This window comes from Echinops telfairi, unplaced genomic scaffold (genome assembly GCF_000313985.2).
Source record: "Echinops telfairi isolate 266 unplaced genomic scaffold, ASM31398v2 ScPeMD7_29;HRSCAF=101, whole genome shotgun sequence".
Lineage (NCBI taxonomy): Eukaryota > Metazoa > Chordata > Mammalia > Afrosoricida > Tenrecidae > Echinops > Echinops telfairi.
Window position 1 is genome coordinate 6,540,640 of NW_022103926.1, and position 19,661 is coordinate 6,560,300.

Consider the following 19,661-nt stretch of genomic DNA (forward strand, 5'->3'; position numbering starts at 1 on the left):
GGGGTGGGGTCCTAATAAACTTGAAAGAGAACTACTAGGTAGAAAGTGACCTTATGCTCAATCCACAAAGCCTTTTTTTGCCTAAAGGTGGACTTACCTTGTGTTGCTGGGGTGTAGTTCAGGGTGGCCAGCCCCACCCCCACCCCCCACTCAAAACTTGGCTTTTATGCTTGTCGTCAAAGCCTACCTTGCTCTTTACCTTGGGTGTTAGAGGGCGTTCTGTGACCTTAAATGGACAAATCAAGAACTCAGGCGTGAGGAGAAGCAGGAATTGACCTTCCGTCAGGGAAGGGAACTGCAGAGCCTACAGTACTCAGGTAGACTTTTCTCCAGTGCTTTTTATGGACTTAGGTGAACAATGAAAAGCCAGCAACGTGAGCCGAAGAATGATACACAAGGGTAACAGACCATAGAAAAAGATGAACAGACTGAAGTAATTCTGTGGCCCTTGGATTTGAGCTTGGGAAACAGTGCCAGCAAGATTCTGCCCACAATGTGATTTGCTGTTGGATTTGCAAATGGGGTTGGAAGAGGGGGAAAGGCCTCTCTTTTATGATTCACCAATGAGAAAATTTGTATTCCTTATTGGGAACTGCATGTTATTACCACGGCATCTATGGGGTCAGCTCAGTGTAAGCTTACATCAGACCCACTGGGCTCTTGAGAGAAGAGTTCAACTCCATGTAAAACGTTGAATTCTTAAGAAAAATTAGAGCTGCTCTGATTAATGCACAAGGGATTTACCAAGCCTTACTGTTAGGAAGAGCGGGCTGGAGACATGGAAGAAGAGCAAATAAAACACAATGTTGCCGTTTACTTCATTCACACACTTAGCATATGCAACTTTAATCAACCAAGGGGAAAAAAAAGTCCCAAATGTACAAGTGGAAAAAAAAAATCCAACTTTGACACAGGCTTAACTAGTATCAGCTACTTTTATGTACAGCTGTATAAGTTCAAAAAAGCTATCCTATATGTATATACAAAAGTTGTTTATACACAAGTCTGTACATAAGGGTCTATACATTTATTTCCTTAGAACCCTTAGGTGCCACCCTCTTGGTGAGGGCACCAACACTTCATTCACATATCTTACAAAAAAGAAAGACTGTTAGTAGGATCCAGACAGTGCTGCCTCCTGTATTCAGACCGCAGGCTCCTCGCGATTGGTTCTGAGATCCTTCTACCATAATGTAGAGCACCCTGGATGCATGGGCACTCCAAAGGCCCTCAAACAGCTTCGCCAGAGTGTGCCACAGTAAAAGCCAATACACCAACCCGACGTGATGAGCAGAGTCCTGACGTGACTGCCAGCGCAGGTCCAGGCTTCGGCGTGCAGGCCTGGCCGGCTCACGGTCGGTACTCCAGCTCGTCTACACTGATGACTTTGGCAGGCATAGAAGGCAAGGGTTGCTGCAGCACATCTGAGCCAAACCACTTGGCAAGGCCCACCGGAGAGCTGCTCCTCTGGCTAGGGCGGTGCTCCAGCTGGGGGTGCACGTGGGGCAGGCCCGACCTGCTGGGCACATTCTGGGGGGTTACGGGAACGCTAACAGCAGCTGCTTGAGACCCGGAGCCTGGAGGATGCAGAACTAGGGATAAAGAGGAAAGATGATCACAACATGAAGGAATAGTAGGCTCTTTATTACAGCCTGCTTTTTTTTAAAACCCTACATGGAAACCCTCACCCACCAAGGAAATTTTTTCTATGATCGTTTTAGGAAATTGCTTTGAAATATAATCAGAAAAAGTTCCATGGAAAGCTAAGCTACTCAGAATCCATGTTGATTACTTAGGACCACATCCTGGGTGGTAGAACACCTAGCGTGGGAGAACATCTGCTGGCCCTCGTTTAAGGGACTCTTAGCCTCTCAAGCAAAGGACGAAGAAAGCCAGTGTCTATATCCACGCCTTTATTACCAGCCCGCCTCCTTTTTCTTTTTAACTACCACCCTCGAAAAGACAAGAATGCTCAGTATCTCACTGAGGTGGGGCTCCATGCAATTCTCTGGTTACAGACCTCTTACTAGAAATCACGGAAGATGTTCACGTCACTCCAGCCCTCCATTAGAACTGTTCCGAAAGCTTCCAGCCTAGGTAGCCCCTTCGTGAGCTCACCTGAGCGCTGTAACTGCTGCTGCATCATTGCCAGATGCAGAGGTGTCCCGGGACGAGGGTTTAGTAGAGGGTGATTAGCAGCGGGTAAAGGGTAAAAAGGCTGACCCAGGATTGGGCCAGATATACCCTGTAAATGCGTCAGGTCCATCCCTGGTGGAAGCATACCTATTAGGCAGATAAAAGAAACTGCTGAGTGATCTTAGTCTTCCAATTATTTTCAAGCTTGAATGTACAGTTTTGCCGAGTCAAAGGTTTATTTAAGAATCGAGAATGCTTGAGCTAGGTACCTAATCTTAATTAACAAAAGAATGGATTGGGCTGGACCCACTGCCCACTAGATGACATAGAAGAATACAACATTACTTTTCTGAGGATTAAAACCCCTTTCAGTCTAGTGCCGGTCCACACACCTATGTCCAAGCCAGGCCTGGTCAGAAACTTACCAGCTTGGAGCAAACTTGGAAGATGCTGTTGAATATGCATCCTTTGGACCAGGCCTGGGTGAAGCTGGTGAGCAGGTCGAACGATTGGTACATGGGGGACCAGGGGGACTTGGTGGACAGGGCGGAGAAAAGGTGCTCCTGGAACTGGGGAGGCCAAGGTGGGTGTTTTCCTCCCGGCTGCTTTAGGTCGATAATCTTGTTCTTTGGTGTAACGGTTGGTTTGGGACAGAGGGGTAGAGCAGGAAGACCGCTGCAACGTTGACATCTTGGGATTTGTCGTGGGAGAAGAGTCTCGATCAGCACTGGACATGGGGTTGGATGACAGCAGGTTGTCTGTAAGGAACCGGACAGAATATTTTCATTTTGGCAAACCAATTCTAACACTTGGCCTCCGGGTATAGCAAACCTCATTTCTTAAAAAACTCACAATTCTTACTTGATCCCTTCAACGGGATGCCAGGGGTCATCACTGATTGTCCTTGCTGGAATAGTATTTTTGCTACATTCTAGAAAATCCTTAGGCCTGGATGTTCTAAAAGCCAAAACTTTAAAAAAAAAACCTCAAGCCTTTATACTTACCATCTTTTTAACCCAGATTAGTTATGGATAAAGTGACCCTGGGCTATCCGGGTCTAGTGGTCTAACTCAGGTGGCCCCCCCACTTGCCAGATTTGTCAGCCACCAGGGCTCCTACATGCCTTTAGCTTATGAAAATCCTATGTGTATAAAATAATGCAAATTATCGACAGAAACTTTAACCAGCAGTCAGGGTCTGGTGGGAAAACCTGAAATACCTGTTATAACCAACAGATCTCCTTTTCCAGAAGCCTCAACAATGGCAAAAGCTTGTACCTATCTGTGCCCATCCTGGGTAAGACCTGGTAGAGCTGTGTCCCCATGTCCAAGTGTGGCTCCTAAAAGCCCCTCTCACACTTTCTCTATCCTCTAAGAGGCCTCCTCCGACACGTACTCCCTAAAACTTAAACTGCTGCACGTCTCTCCACAGCCCAGAACTCTAGCACTTTGAAAAATAAGTGTAATAACTCAAAAGTTTAAGCAACAAGGATATAAAGTAAATCTTAGTCTTCCTGGGTATTAGCACTCTAAGATTGGTCAGAATTTTGAATAGCTCAACAATTAACTGTAGCTCCTAAGTTACGGATAATGTTGAAAAGAATGGGAATTTCAGAACACGTGATTGTGTTCATGGGGAAATTGTACACAGACCAAGAGGCAGTCGTCCAAACCTAACAAGGGACAATAATTAATACTGTGTGGCTTGAACTCGGGAAAGGTGTGCCTTGGGTTTGTATCCTTTCACCATACTTAATCTGTGTGCTGAACAAGTAATCTAAGAAGATTACAAGAAGGCAATATGCAGATGACGAAACCTTGCTTAAGAATGAGAACTTGATGATCAAAGACTGCAGCCTTCAGTGTGGTTTACAGCTCAAAGTAAAGCAAATAAAATTCCTTACAATGGGGTGGAAGAGGGAGGCGGGGAAATGAGAAGTTGACACCAAGGGCTCGTGTAGAAAGAAAATGCTTTGAAAATGATGATGGAAGCACATGTACAGATGTGCTTGACACAATGGATGTATGTATGGATTGTGATAAGAGTTGTATGAGCCCCCAGAAAAATGATTTTTTAAAAAAATCCTTACAACGGAATTAGTAGACATGGTAAATGGAGAAAGGCCTGAAGTTGCCAAGGATTTCATTGTACTGGGATCCATAACCGGTGTTCATGAGGTATCAGCCAAGAAATCAAGTAACATATTAACTTTGGGCATATCTGCTAAAAAGATTTTAAAAAGACATTTGATGAGCAAGGATGCAACTTTTAAGGACTAAGGTATGCCTGACCCAATCACCTTATATACATGTGAAAGGACACCACAGAAGAATCGGTGCATCTGAATTATTTTGTTGGCTAAGAACACTGAAAGTACTGTGGATCGCCAGAAGAACTAATGACTATCTGGAAAAAGGACCATCTCAGAAGTGAGGATGGTGAGACTGCCTCGCGTGCTTTGGACAGGGTATCGGGAGGCCACTTGGTGGAAAACAACGATGGGCTCACACGAGGAACGGGCGGATGGTGCAGGGCCAGGCAGGGTCTGTTCTGTGTTAAGAGTCACTATGAGTTGGAGCCAGCTCACGGGCACCTCACAGGAGCAACTGCAAACAAGTGGCCCGACGCGGCCCACTGTCAGGGCTGCCCTCGCCTCTGCGGAGAATCAAGTCAAGCCCGTGCGCTCTCCGTCGCCCCGTTCTCAGGGAGCCCCTCAAACACTGCAGTACCTTCACTGGCCTCCTGAGTGCCCTCTTTATGGTCACCAAGAGCGGCTTTCCCAGAGGCAGGCTCCTCCTTGCTTTTCTCTTTGCTCTCGAACATCTTTCGAATCACCGAGGTAGGGGTGAAGGAGGGAGAAAGCTGCAGAGAAAACAATCAGCATCAACACATTCGCCAAGTGCCTTTCCTACTCCATCCAGAATTCAACGGCCAAGCTGCTCAGTTGAAATGCCCCATGTTTGCTACATGGTAGCAGAGGCCCACGCCAACAGTCTGGTCTCTTGTGGCTAGAAGCAGCAGTCTGGGACCAAGAGGAAGGCTCCCGGGTTACTTTGATCAAAACCTAGATTTAGCTCTAGAACAAAGGTAGTTAAAGCTCAAAGCTTCAGCCTACCTGTGTCTGTGGTGGTGGTGGACCTGCTGATGCAGCCTTTGTCTCAGCCGTTTTCCCGGCCTGGCGTTAGGACATTTGGGAAAGGACATTTCAGAGACAACTTCAAACCCTAACGTACTCCCTACTTCCTGATGGCTCCCTTTCGACTTGACTATCAGAAAATTCACATTAGGTTAATGGTCTCCTTAGCCTTTAGGATTCACTGTTTCGGGGATATTTCCCATCTCTTTACTGTCTACACATTTTAGACAATTTTATTCTGCATGCGCCTTTTTCTATGAGTCCTGGATGACAAGAGAAAGGTATGAATTAGGAATTGAAAGCGACTTCTAGAGACTGCTTCAAGGTAGTTGGTGAGAAGGCCCATTTGAGATTCTCTAAGCACACAGTACACTTATCTGTCAGCCTCCACTAGATGCCAACATTCTGTGGAGAGTACACCTGTGTTTCATGGTACTGATACATGAGCCAGTGGTAAAACCAGACATGCCACCAAAATGACTCAAACCCTTCTGTCCGCCATAGCCCACATATCTGAATATATGTCAACCCCCCAGCATGTTCTACTGAACTCACCACGGTCCTACCCCAGTTATCCTTTCTAGCCTCGCCTCCTGTCCTTTACCCTTGTCTTCCCTGCAAAGCGACTGTCCATTTGTCTGAACATGCTCCATCAGCTTGTGTGCCCTGGCCACGGTCGCCTGCCCACTGGGACACACGTTCCCTAGTACAGGGGCTTTAGTAGACTCCGAACAGGCTGTCTGGAAAGGGGAGTCCATAACAAATAGGGAGCTACGGAGGAGGAGGTCCTCAAGGGCATCTTGGTCAAGTGGTCTATTGTAGGTGTAACCATACCAGGAGGAATCTAAAGGTCACTGACCATGCTTGTGACGGAGGCCGAGGGAGCAGGGGAAGAGGAATTCCCTTGATGCATGTTTGCTGGCGACTTGGTCACTCGCTGTTGCCTGTGAAGAAAGCAAGCATCAATCTGATCACCAAGCTGCTCAAATCTTACGTCCTTGACCTAAAACCAAATGGTACTTAAAGTCAACGTAGGGATTCAACACCTCTCCTTATCCAGCTTACTTTCAGCTCCAAGAGGTAGCAACACTTAATGAAACAAAGTTCCACTCTTCCCAAGAGCTCTCAGTCCAGTGTAGGAGATACTTACCAGCTCCGGGCAAACCATGGTAGTGGGCACCAACTAGGCAGAGTGGGGGAAAGGAAGGCCTGAGGGAATGACGGGATACGCTACTGAAGAAATTGGGAGGCTTCTCAGAAAAACGATACAGTTTAAGCTGGGCCTGAGCAACAAGAAGCTACAGGATGGAGCTTAGCGACTCAAGTAGAAGGAACAGGAAAGAGTTTCCTGCACTCCACCAGAGGGCAAGGAGCATCTGCCATAGAACTGACGATCTGTGGTTCAAATCTAAAGAGAACCAAGAGTTCCCGTGGTCTCAGGGCTGCATTATACGTAATACTCTCCCCCGTTCTTACTCTACACACAGGCTGACTTAAGCCTCGGAAACAACAGGGAAAGAAGAACTGACTCGTGGCCTCCCGCCCCACAATGATACATATTCTTCGTTAATCTAGAAGGTGTAGGAGAAAGACCTGTTTGGGTCACTGGCTAAATGACAGCCTGACTGCACTCCAGTGAAGTCAAACCCTGTGCCACAAACACTTAAGTCTAAGTGGAGTTGCTGATTCTGGAAGCTAACGCAGCAGCATATGGGTGTCCTAAACGCCTGGCTTCTTCCTAATCTGCACCAGACTAAGTAAGCCCCAATGCTCCACTCTGAGGGGGATGTGGACAGCACACAGATCAGTGACATGCTAAGCAAACAAGAAGTGAACCCCTTAATCTGGGTCCCCGCATGACCTGCCACCCGTTCACTCTGGTAAACAGATAACTGAGCACCTACTATGCGTTATACTTGGTGTGGGGGTAAAGTATCGAACAAGACAAGACAAAAATCCCCGCCTGTAGAGAGACTGGGAGAAAGATGAGGCTTTCTACTCCCGTACAATTAAAGTCTCAGAAACTCAAAGGGGCAGTTTCTCTTAGCAAAAAGGCCGGTTTGGAGACTGCACACCTGTGGCTGTGGGTGTATCCATGCTGTCCTGGCAACGATGAGGGTGGGCGCACGGCAGACAGCTGGAGCAGTGCTTCTCCGCCTTCCTCACGCCACGACCCTTGCATACACTTCCTCATGTGGTGGGGACCCCCAACCATAACATTCTTTTCATTGCTACTTTATAACTGTCATCTTGCTACTGTTATGAATTGTAATGTAAATATCTGATGCGCAGGATCTATTTTCATTGTTACAAATTGAACATAATTAAAGCACAGTGATTCATCACAAAACAATATGTAATTATATATTGTGAAATATTTATGTGTTTTCCAATGGTCTTAGGCGACCCGTGTGAAAGGGCTGTTCAACTCCCAAAGGAATTACGACCCACAGGTTGAGAACCGCTGGTACAGGGCTACACTGTTTTGCACATCTGAGGAAACCTCTTAAACTAATCCCAACCTGGGTAAGATCAACGACTTACCTGTTTCTGTATCCATCTCTGGTTCTGTCCACTTGTGGTTTGCCAAAACCAGGCTGGTAGAAGTTTGCTGTCTGCATTGCAAGGTCATGTGGCAAGGCCAGCCCCTCCAGAGCGGCCTGTTGCAACTCCAACTGGCTCATCTGATAAACAGAAGCAGGAGCGGAGGGTCAGCAGAATGAGACAGTCAACATGCTCCTCTGCACACTCTACTTCCAGTCAGTCTTTATCATTCCCACTACATGACTGACATGAGAACTATACACATGTGGGGTGCTGGGGCTGGGGCTGGGGCCCACCAAGAGGATTAGGCAGCTTGCCAATGTAGACAAAATACACGGCACATTTGTGGGGTGGGATCATGCAAATAAGGTATATGGAACCCTAAGAAAGGGACTGGTCAGTTTTTAAACATAGCAAGATGGCAAATGTGCCATCGCAGAGGCAGAAAGGGAGATGGCACTAAAATCAAAAAAGAAGTACCAAGAGTGGGCCCATTTATAGGCAAAAAATACCTGTACTAAGCCTCAATTCAGGAAACAGAGCTGTGATGCCAGAGAAAAAGACACAGATGCAGAGAAATGACAATAGCAGAGCCAAGGGCATGAGACAGGCGTTCCATCGCCCAGAGCGAGAACCGTCGGTGAGTGCCTCTGGGTAAAGGCTTGCTTGTCAAAGGGGTGTCCCTGCACTAAATCAAGGGGAGCTCAGTTTGCTCACCCACAGAACTAGCACCAAGTGCCTTTGGAAGAGGCTTTTCTGGTGGAGTAGAGAACCTCTGAGCATTTATTGAGAGAGCTAAAATAGCTTTGTAGCCATTGCCTGAGCAAGGCAGGGGCTGTAGGGGCTGGGTGTGCCTGCAGGACTCTGGCTAAGAGGCTATCCTGATTGAAGACCTGTATCCGGAGTCACTCCTGACCCTGTCACTCCTTTAATACACCCTTCACTGTGAGTACTGTCTGTGAGCTCTGGGGGTTTTTGAAACAAAGGATCGTACCCAGCAGAGAAAAACAGAAAGCCATGTGAAGGATGGGTTAGTGTCAGCAGTGGTGAAAGGGTTGGAAGACCTGTTTGATCCCCAGCCTCATAGGCATTGGCCTTGACTACCGATCTGTATTCTCCTCCTCCCCCACTTGTGAAGCCAGAGAGTTGAACACCGCCCTCGCCCTTTCCAGTTTTCTGTAAATGTCTTAGTAAGCAGCGGCTGGGGAACTCAGTTATTGTAGGCCTAACTTGTGCTGCCATTCACAGAGTAGGAGTCTTAACTGTGTATTTAGTTGCTCAGCAATTTTTAGCCTTCACTGAATTTGAAATATTCAAAATCACTTCCAAGCAGTGTAGCAATTTTCTTCCCCACAAGCAAGAAGAAGGTTGAAAGGGAGCAATAAACTGCGTTTGCGAAGGAGCATGGTCTGACCTGGACTGTGATGGGGCTCATGGGCTTGCGCATGCCTTGGAACGGGTCCCCAAGAAGCTGCGGAGGTGGTCCTGGTGGGAAACCTGTTGGGAAAGTTACAGGACCTGTGAGTGTCATCCTGAGAGACGCTATCACTGATGCACGTTGCTGCTCTTTACTGCACACCAGCTCTTTCTGGAAACCACGACTACTCCCCGGGCTCTTGTGCCGTGCCGCACGGTCTCAACCACTTTGACCGAGTGCTGGTGAGTCTGCCCCCCCCATTCTACCCCCCACGAAGTGGAGACCTCTATTGGAGAGAAAGCGCTTCTCTCGGCAGCGGCTTGACCTGTTATCACCCGAAAGGCTGGTACCAAAGCAGAGACGGTACTCTGCGGTTCACGCACTCTTCACTTGCCTCCCTTTTCTGGGGAGATTTCGAACACTCACTCTGCATGGATGACCGGCCAAGGTCAGCTCAGCTGGCAGCTGAAAGTGGTGCAGCAAGGCCTAGGAGATTCTGTACAAGTCTCTTTGCCAAGACTACTTTCTAGGACGTGCTTCTCATGCCACATTCTGAATTAGCCACCAAAAGCCCACACCAAATCCACTACTGTTGAGGATGGAGCAGAACCATAGGTTTCCAAGACTAAGTCCTTACGGAAAGAGAACCTTTCCCGAGTGGCTGGTGGCATTGGGCTGCTGACTTTCTGGCTAGCAGCTAAACACTTACCCACTGTGCCAGCAGGGCTCCAAATTAGCCACTGAACAAAAATCCACTGCCATCCAGTCAATTCCAACTAGGAGTGAGCCTCCCCAGGGTTTCCAAGACTGTACGTAAACCGTTCCAGGAGCAGACACTTCATCTTCAGCTCATGGGGAGTTTGAACCAACAACCTTGAGGTAAGCAGTCCCCTGCCTAACCACAGGGCCACCAGACACCAGAAAACAAAACCTCTAACCCACAGGGACACCAAACTCCAAACGAACAAAAGAAAACACCTGAACTCATTGCCAATGAGTTGGTTCAGGCGCAAACTCTCCAGTGACCCTGTAGGCCAGAGCAGAAGCGACCCCGTGGGTTTCGGAGACTGAGACTCTCCGCACGAGTGGAGAGCTCCCTCTGCCTCCCGTGCAGCAGCTCGGGGGCTGGCACTGCTGGCCTTGCAGCTTCACAAGCCAACTCACAACCCAACCCACTCTGCCGGCACTGTGCTGGCCGCCAACTCTCCAACCAAACTCGCTGCCACCGCGGCAATTCTGACTCAGAGCAGCCCCGACTCTTCACGGGAATCGAAAGCCTGGTCTTCCTCCTACAACAGCTGTGGTTTCAAACTGCTGACCTTGTGGGCATCTGATCAACATGTAACCACCACCAAAAAAACCCTAAAACAGATTCTGTAGGCCCACAGTGACCCTACAGAACAGGGCAGAACTACCCTGTGAGTTTCCGAGACTCTTATTCTTCACAGGAAGCCTCCTCTTTCTCTCGCAGCGTGGCTGGTGGTTTCAAACTGCTGGCCTTTTGGTTAGCAGCCCAATGTTTACCACTATGCCACCAGGGCTCCTTAAATTATAATTCTCATTGGTCCTCTTGCATCCACCAAAAGAAAAGTGCCTATTTTCGGCCACAGTAAAATTAGGCAGCACATCAAAAACAAAGCTCACTGCCGCTGAGTCGACTGACTTACAGGGCCCTATAGGGCAGGTAGAACTGCCCCTGTGAGTTTCCGAGACTGACTCTTCACACGACTAGAAAGCCTCTTCTTACTCCTCACAGCAGCTGGTGTTTCTGAATTTCCACCCTTGTGATTATCAGCACATGTAGCCACGAAACCATCAGGGCTCCAAATAGTAGCCATGGGTCTGTTTAAATAACCTCTCAGAGTTGAGTGCCCAACAACTTCATTAGTGAGGTACACAGGCATGCCGCTTACCTCTACGCTTAAGGAAAAATCTAGGAAGTCAGATTAACTTTTTATTTAATTTCCAAAATTCTATAGCTAGAGTGCTAGATCCAATCTAGAGCAATCTCGGGGAGAAACCATGGACCACACGAACATCCGAGTGTAGAAGGGCAGCTGGATAATTCTCACTGGTCTTCCGGCCTCACAAACATGAAGCACCTACCTTCTCCCACAGTGGGGGGGAGGGGGGGGGGACACACAAAAAAACCTTACAAACACCTTTTTCCTGGACATCTTTCAAATTCTTCAAAGATGTTTCATAAAAGGAAAAAAGGCCTTGCCCGTTGTACAGGACAACTACAACCTTTGCTCAGGGTGGGAAAGGCAGACAATAGAGAGGCGGAAGAGGTCTTTAGCACAAGGCTGCTTACCCACTGGTGAAGATATTCTAGGGCGAAGGTAGTCTGCCGAGGCTGCTCGAGTTTGAAATGCCTGTGACAAGGGAGGAGAGGGTGCCCTTTGGCCCAGTAAAGATGCTGTAGGCTCCAAGCTCCCCATCAGGCCACTCAGAAGATTAGAAGAAGCCGGTCTCTGAACTGGTGGACCCAGAAGTTCCTGAAAGCAGAAAAGCATGATTTATGTGAATAAACCTAGTTCTCCTTCCCAATCAAGAGGTTGTGATTATGGATGATGAGTAACTTTTTTGTTCGTTTACAGATGAGCCTCCCTCACGTTCCACTGAGGGATAAGATGTGTACCCAAGAGCTCAGCGAGCAGCATTTACTTGAGGCTAACACCACAAACACAGCTTTATATTTATGTCCCAGAGAAATTGCAAACCTGCAACAAGAAATCCTATTTTTTTGGCCACCCTCCCAATTGAGATCCCATGCAGCCAAGATCCTCCCTTGCCAGGCAAGAATTCATTTTCTAAGGCCCAAATCTGGACCACCCCCACACGGAGTCAAAGGACTCCCTAGAGTACAGGACTGTAAGGTCTTATTAGAAGACTGTGAAGTACCTGGAGGATGTTCTTAGGGACAGCCTGGCCTGGAAGCTCAGCAGGGGACATCAAATGGCTTTCAAGGTTTCGCTAAAAAGTAAAGGGATAACTGGTTTTAACCTTCTTACATACTTAATTTCTAGATGAATCGGGGGCCACAAGAAGTACAACCTCCACTTCCACCCCAGGAGCTGCCGTTTAATAGCATTACGATGTTCAAGTCACACAAAACTAGTAACTTGTTCTACTTGCTTATCCACATGAACTAGGGATGAGAGACTCGAGCGAGCAAAGGCCATCAGACTTGGTCTTATCCTGGGCTGTTTTACTGTTTCCAATGAAAAAGGAGGCAGCAAAAACAAAACAAAACCACCCAATCAACAATAGGAAACCATCGATGTTGTAAGAAGCTACAAGTAGGAAATCTTATCATTTACATTTTAATTTGAGGCAATCCTAGCAATGTTTGAAGTGCACAGATGGGACTACAGAACCTGGTACACAATGTGCAATGTCTAACTTAAAGTTGTTACATTTTCAAGTTTTAGATGTCGGGGAATTTAAGCTTTGTTCTTTCGTAAAAAGCTGTTTCAAAGTGGGTTTGACAAGCAGGGCAAAATTCTTCTACTTCTACTCCTCACTCAGCAGCATTCTGCTCCTAACTTTGCACTCTCTCATATACTTCAGGACCCAACCCTGAGCCCACTTAGCTCTGCCTGAAGTGCTTTCTGCCAGTTCCCTTGGGCATTACAAACAGAACAAAGTTTACCAAGTATTTGATTGCTCGTTTGGAAATGGAACTAAATGCTGATGATTTTAATAAGAGAGGACTTCAAGAGTCATTTAATTCTATCTTTAAACCACATGGCTTACTATATACTGGGAGGATGACATCGACAATTACAACTGAAGTAGAGTTTAGACTGAACCAATATGTCCGATTTGGGGATGACATAATGTAATTAAACCTTAATGGAGACAGATCATAAATAGCACACACACAAAAAGACACACACATACACAGCAGAAACTAAAGACACTGAAGGAGACCAGGACTTTGTGAACAGCATGCAAATCAGACAATTGTTTAGGAAAATGCCTGTGCACTTGTTACATTAATTTCCTTGTTGCTTTCGTTCATAGGTGAAGTTGGGTTTGTGCTTATCTACGAACAGCAACTTGCGTTTTACCAGCCATCCCCTTGAGGTTCATTCTCCTCCCACCTATCCTGGAGAGCATCGAAACCCCAACTTCAAAATAGTCACGCTCACAATTTAGGGTCACACATTTTCAAAAGTTTCAAGAAGCAAACTGCTTGTGCCCTTGTTTTAGTCACTGATATTAAGAAAGATGCTACTTGCTAGCAATCAGCACCCATTTACCAAGCCACAAAGGCCAGAATACTTTACAATCATATTCTGGTCTTCACTGAAGAGTATTTCTATCTAACAGGTCTTTGTGTGGGCAATATGCAAGGACATTCCTTTGTAACTGTGGTCAGATCTAAAGACATAAAGATCTATTTCAGAACCAGATGTCTCTTTTCTGAGGTACAGTGAACCCTCGTTTATCGCGGTTAATCGGTTCTAGACCCTACCGTGATAAATGAAATTCCGTGAAGTAGGATTCCTTATTTGTAAATCAAATATTTTCGTAGTTAGAGCATAGAGGACATGAAAAAACACCCTTTAGTCACCATTACACTCGTATTACCCAATTTATTAAACGAAAAAGGGAAAATACAGTAAAACATTTTGGACGTTACAATTATCATTTATTATTTATTATATTATTTATGGCATCAAGCGTGTATAGTATGAGCCAATCAGTGGCAGTAATGACAGAGCATGCGCTGTTACGCAAAAACCGCGATAGAGTGAAGCCGCGGAAGTCGAAGCGCGAAGTGGCGAGGGTTCACTGTAAATGGTTGTTGCTGCTAGTATTAAGGCCAGGAATAAAGGCACAGCTGTCTGAGCGAGGTAGGTTGAAATCTCCATTACCAACTGTTGATCAAATGAGGCAAGTCAAACTCAACTGCCTTCCCTTGGCACAAGGCACAAGGAGGCCAACAGGTATTGCGATTCACTTTTTGGCTAACTTCCGGCTTCCAAACAAAAAAGTGCCAGAGGGGCAGGGAAAGGACAAAGCTCACTAGACAATCTGCTACAATGTAGCTGCCACAAAAATGGTGATAGTGACACATAGGGCACGTGGCTGAGAGCCACCTCTGGTAGTCATGTCAAAGATCCTATGTTGTAACCCACACATGCTGTAACCCAACTTCACGTGTGAAAAACATTTTAAATGCATGGAGTCACAACTTTCATCATTCTTAAATTAATAGAATGGTTTTTGTCTTCAAAAATTCACCTTAGATGCCTTAGAAATGACATTGTGTGACAGCCATCTATCTAATCTAAACACAGGCAATTCCAGGTATTCAGAGAAGGTGTGTGTTTACTATAAAAATATTGAGAATTAGCGGGGGATGGACAACAGAAAAGTGGGTGAAGGGAGACATCAGACAGCCTAAGACATGAAAAAAAATTAATAAATTATCAAGGGTTCGGGAGGGAAGGGGGAGTGGAGAGGGAGGGGGAAAATGAGGAGCTGATACCAAGGCTCAAGTAGAAAGCAAATGTTTTGAAAATGATGATGGCAACAAATGTACAAATGTGCTGGACACAATGGGTGTATGTATGGATTGTGATTAGAATTGTACAAGTCCCCAATAAAATGATTAAAAAATATTGTGAATTTATGTAGCTGAATCATCTTGAAGATATTTTTATGTCTTTTTAGGCAGTGATTTTAGATAATTCTATACCTAATGTTTATACCGTCGCAGTACATACATATCAACCATAAGTTGGCTTGTTCTGGTGGCAAACAGCATGGCAATAATTAAGGGCACAGGAAAGTCTCAAGGACTAAATGAGCGCTGAAGCACCCCAGCGTAGACAGAACACCTCTGAGGTCTCCCTGTGGCGGTGAGCGTTGAAGAGAAGGAGGGAAGGAGAAAGGCTGGCTTTGAGCGCACACTCACACTGGCTTTGGGCTGCGAGGGCAGAGTCCCGCTTGCTTTCATGCTGCTCACTAGCTTGTTGAATGCAGTCATATCGCCGTCCTTTCTGAGCTGCCGGTTGCTTGTTACAGCACTCAGGGTCTCCTCTAAATGTTCTGCCATGAAAGGAGTTGAATTCTTCATGTGCTGGTCCACCTTCAAGCCCTTGAGCCCTGCTTCTACCTCTTCCACTGAGAGCACAACCCCTGAATGTGCTGAAAAGTTGAAAAAAATCCAAATTAGGTCCAACAAAAGATAATTCGGTAGAAATTCTCCCTGGCTACCATTATGGTCAAGGTACAAATACTTTATCGTACAGCTAAAAGCAAGGCTGTCAGAATAGGCTAACATTAATAATAGACAAAGTGAAGGTAGTTAAAAATCTAGAAGTACTCAGCCCGAACAAGTTTAGAATTCTGTACTTTCTAATTAAGTGGCAAACACCAAACCTAAAATGACTAGATTTTATTTTGAGGGAACTTGAAAAGACTCATGAAAAAATTCCATCTCTTTTCCCTCCGTTTACAAAATTTGGATTAAAAAGGGAAATTTCATTCAAATTCCCCCCAAAATTCCATTCAAATGTTTGAAAAGCCTGTCGTTCTATTTTTCAATGAAATGTGTGAGACCCCCCCCCCCATCAATATCCCTGGAAACAGCAGTCAAAAGAACCAGCCAGCCTGTCTGTAAAGAAGCACAGCCAGAGTCCTCCTCACAGTGAGGTGGTGAGACTGTCTCACTTGGTTATGTTCTAAGGAGGGCCTGGACTGGAGAGGGACCGTGAGAAAGAGGAACCTCAACGAGACGGACGGACTGACACGGCGCAGGACTGGGGACGTTGTTTCCCCTTGTACATGCAACCCTATGAGCCGGAACTGTGTCAAGAGCACCTAACAACCACAGGAGACCGCAGGACCAGGTCCACGTGGAGCTGCGCCTTATGAGTCCTCTGGAGATGGTGTTCAGGTCTAGGGCAGGCATCCAAATCCTGCAGCACTGGGCTATGCTTTTTGGATCGTGTTAGTCTTGCTTGGGTAACTGAAACCATGAATTTGGGGAGGCACTACTATATTACAAACAAGCTCAAAGTGAGAAAATGAACTTTGAAGAACAGCGATCAGATCTCCAAAGAGGCGGTATTATTTGATAAAATGAGCTTCTAGTACGAACATTGAACACTCATAAATTCGACTTCTGATGATATTGCAGCATGCTAACCAAACTGCTTAAAAGCCTGAACATTCAAGCTTTTCCAAGTACCTAAAACAGATGCTCATAAATACTTACAGCTTTCTTTAAGCTTTTCTTTATTTGCAGAAAGGCTGGAGAGAAGAGGTTTTAAGTCCACTTTGGCTTTCTGTAGCATTTCTAAAATATCCACTTTATTTTCAGCATGATCTTCTGATGGTATAGGAGCAAAGTAATTCCCCGAGTTCTGTGCAGGAGAGAGGATGACCTGCTCCAGACCTAGTGTGACACACATACTCATAATTAATTGGTTCCAATTAAGCAATGCATTAAGAGGACACAAAGTAGGGTTTTCACAATCAAGAGGCCCTTTGACTGGAATTGACCCCTAATGAATATACCGTATATACTCGTGTATAAGGCAAGTTTTCCAGCACACTTTTAATGCAGATTTTGTGGTACAATTAGGTGCCTCGGCTGATATTCGGGTAAGCTTATACTTGAGTACATAATCATGTCAGAAAGGGTCAAGTTCACAGCCAAAGTAGAACCTGATGTCGTTTTACCTGCAAGTCTCTCCAGTTCTTCATGTGGTGTTGACCCAAGACTGCTGGACCGGCTTCCTGATCGGCTGGGGTTAGAAAACCACCTACTAAAGCGGCTGGCCGAGACGGACCCTTCCCCTAGAACATCTTCTATCATCTGCAGGGAAAGATAAACCAAGCTAAGACAGTCTCTATGTAAGGAGAACAAGAAGCATCCAGTCTTGGGAAAGGGTCACTCACTCACTTTGAAACTTCCTTGGAGGCCATTGGCATGAATATTTTTACAAACACCCGCACCCTTCCTGCGCTGGGTCATTCCGAGTAACCCAAACATGAGGATACCCAACCCTTCCTGCGCTGGGTCATTCCGAGTAACCCAAACATGAGGATACCCAACCATGTACTTCTAACCGTGGAAAGTAATGAAGTTGCCACAACACAAAGTTGGTTTTTTAAAATTCTTTGTGCCTCATCAGAAAACCCATTGGCTCCCAAGGGCTCTCCGGGGACATAGTTTCAGAATAAAAATTAGCACCACAGTGAAGAATTCCACAGCTAGTGCAATGATGAATGGCTGATAAACAAAATTCCTTGTTTAGGCCTTAAAGGGTCCCTGTAAAAAAACCTCTTACTTCAACCTAGAACTCAAGCCTTACCGATTTCAGCAGCCAAATTAAGGGACAGCATGTCAAAGATGAACCTTAAAGTGATCTCTAATTTCTTCTTGAAGTTAATGGGAAGCTTCGGGTGTTTTTATTTTTAAACGGAACTCCCATTTCCCCCCCAGATTTAATAAGAGCAATTCACTGATAAACTATGATCAGAAGCAATTTAATCAATACTATTAGCTTGTAATAGAATTAATTCATTACTCAGCTTTAAAAGCTGCATTTAAGCTTTAAAAAACCCCATGAATTTTCAATTCTGCCCTACCATAAATCCAGTTAAATAGCCAAACTGATCTTATGCAGCACTTTCATCAACATTTCGAGATCCCTGGTGGCCTAATGGCTACCTGTGGGCTATTCCATAAGGTTAGCAGTTTGAAACCACCAGCCACTCCCAAGAAAAGGCCCAGATTTTCTACTCCTGTAGAGTTAGCCTTGGGAACTCACGGGGAAATGTAGTTCTACTGTGTCATGGAGTCGCGAGGAGTCAGAATCGACTTGATGGCAGTAAGTCTGAATTTAACAACATTTTAAAAAGACAAGATAAAGCAGATGCCAGTTCAAAATTAAGGCGTAGACTTGTTTGTCTCATTTCTCTATCAACTAATAAACAGAGAGCATTTTTTTTTAAAGACAAAAGTTGACACGAGTCAGTGACTTTGTTGTAACTAAAATCTAGAACCCACGGTCTCTAGTCAGACTTCACCAATAATAGACTAGATTTATTCTTTTTCACTTGGCAGTTTTTATAACCTGCAACCTAAACGGAGCCACAAAAGAACGATACTGAACACTCGATCTAGGGATGTGAACTCGAGATGCTCATTCAGGTGCTGCTTCAGGCAGCTTCAGTCCACGTCACTTGTGGACTCTAAGCAAGGCTCTCAACACACTCATTTAGGAATAACAGTACTCCACAAAGTATTAAAAAACACCACGAACGGTGCTTCAGATTGAAAAACTGGGAATTGTACTCAAAATATCTCTACTTTGGTGATTTGAAACAGAATTAGAAATAACTGAAAGCTATAGCTGATATACTTTATTGTTAAAAGTATGAACTTTTACAAATAACAAAATGAATGGCTTTGCATTTTAACTTCCTGTATTTCCTCTGGTCATATTGTATAGAGGAAAAAAGTATGGACACAGAAAAAACTTAAGAATGCAAAGACAAAAGTAAAATGTAGACGAACATTTTCTAGAAATACCACAGTAAATATAAAGTCATTTCCATATTTAAATGAGTGACCAACATACTTTGTGGTAGTAAACTCAACACACTGCCATCGAGTCAAATCACACTCATAATCACCCTTTAGAGCATTTCCAAAGCTGTAAGTCTTTACTGGAGCAGGCAGTCTCGTTTTCCTTCTGAGGAGCATCTGGTGGGTTTGAGCTGCCAACCTTGTAATTAGCCCTCCAACACTTACTTGAAAGTGCCCCAGAAGCCAAATTTCATTATAGCTAAAATACAGCGAGAGTGGTAAACTCAAAATTAAGTTTATGCATATGTGAAGGAATGCCAATTTAAACCGCAGTATTTTCCATGGGAAATGAGTCTTATGACTTTGTCTAGCCAATGCTCACTTTTACAAATGGGCAAACTTGACTCCCATAGCAGCAATGCCTTCCCCTAGCACCTTGGGTACAGGAAGTTGAGACTTTTGGGCCAGAGTATCCTCAGCTCCATACTTATTTCCTGGAGAAGAAGAGCCTGTGAATTCTATTTTGGTGTTTCAGTTGCCCTTATTAGATGCTTAGTGGCATTTTTTAAGGTAACCTCTGGCTACTACTTTGGTCTTTTAAATAAAGGTGTATAGATGCAATTTTCAGATTCCTATCATTCTGATACACTGAAATACATTTTCCCTTATGGTAATGTCATAGTTTTACTGATCAATGCTTGTTTTCTTTTATTACTTTGTCCTTTTATGGGAATGTCTACATTGTTGCTGTTTCATTCTAGTTCATTTTTTAAAAAAGATATCTAATGAATGCACTTCAGGCTACACATTTTCTTCTGAGCATACTTTTACATTTGATCTTAGCCAAAACATGTTGGGCTGCTAACCCT

The 19,661-nt window shown here is 45.1% G+C and overlaps 1 protein-coding gene across 2 annotated transcripts in view; it reads right to left on the minus strand.

Annotated features, from left to right (window-relative positions):
- Positions 1 to 817: 817 nt before the first annotated feature.
- EIF4ENIF1 (eukaryotic translation initiation factor 4E nuclear import factor 1) overlaps positions 818 to 19,661 on the minus strand; it is a 52,390-nt gene continuing 33,546 nt past the window's right edge. The window contains exons 7-19 of one of the 2 annotated variants that reach the window (XM_045289598.1): positions 16,938 to 17,073; positions 16,471 to 16,650; positions 15,166 to 15,398; positions 12,138 to 12,209; positions 11,548 to 11,731; positions 9,231 to 9,313; positions 7,817 to 7,956; positions 6,132 to 6,216; positions 5,252 to 5,311; positions 4,866 to 4,998; positions 2,562 to 2,894; positions 2,119 to 2,283; positions 818 to 1,592 (exon numbers count right to left, since the gene is read on the minus strand). In XM_045289598.1, coding sequence (XP_045145533.1) covers positions 1,351 to 1,592; positions 2,119 to 2,283; positions 2,562 to 2,894; positions 4,866 to 4,998; positions 5,252 to 5,311; positions 6,132 to 6,216; positions 7,817 to 7,956; positions 9,231 to 9,313; positions 11,548 to 11,731; positions 12,138 to 12,209; positions 15,166 to 15,398; positions 16,471 to 16,650; positions 16,938 to 17,073 — 2,046 coding nt within the window. In that variant the 3' untranslated portion in view covers positions 818 to 1,350. The remainder of the gene's footprint in view (positions 1,593 to 2,118; positions 2,284 to 2,561; positions 2,895 to 4,865; positions 4,999 to 5,251; positions 5,312 to 6,131; positions 6,217 to 7,816; positions 7,957 to 9,230; positions 9,314 to 11,547; positions 11,732 to 12,137; positions 12,210 to 15,165; positions 15,399 to 16,470; positions 16,651 to 16,937; positions 17,074 to 19,661) is intronic. The other variant, XM_004716705.3, reaches the window with a different exon arrangement.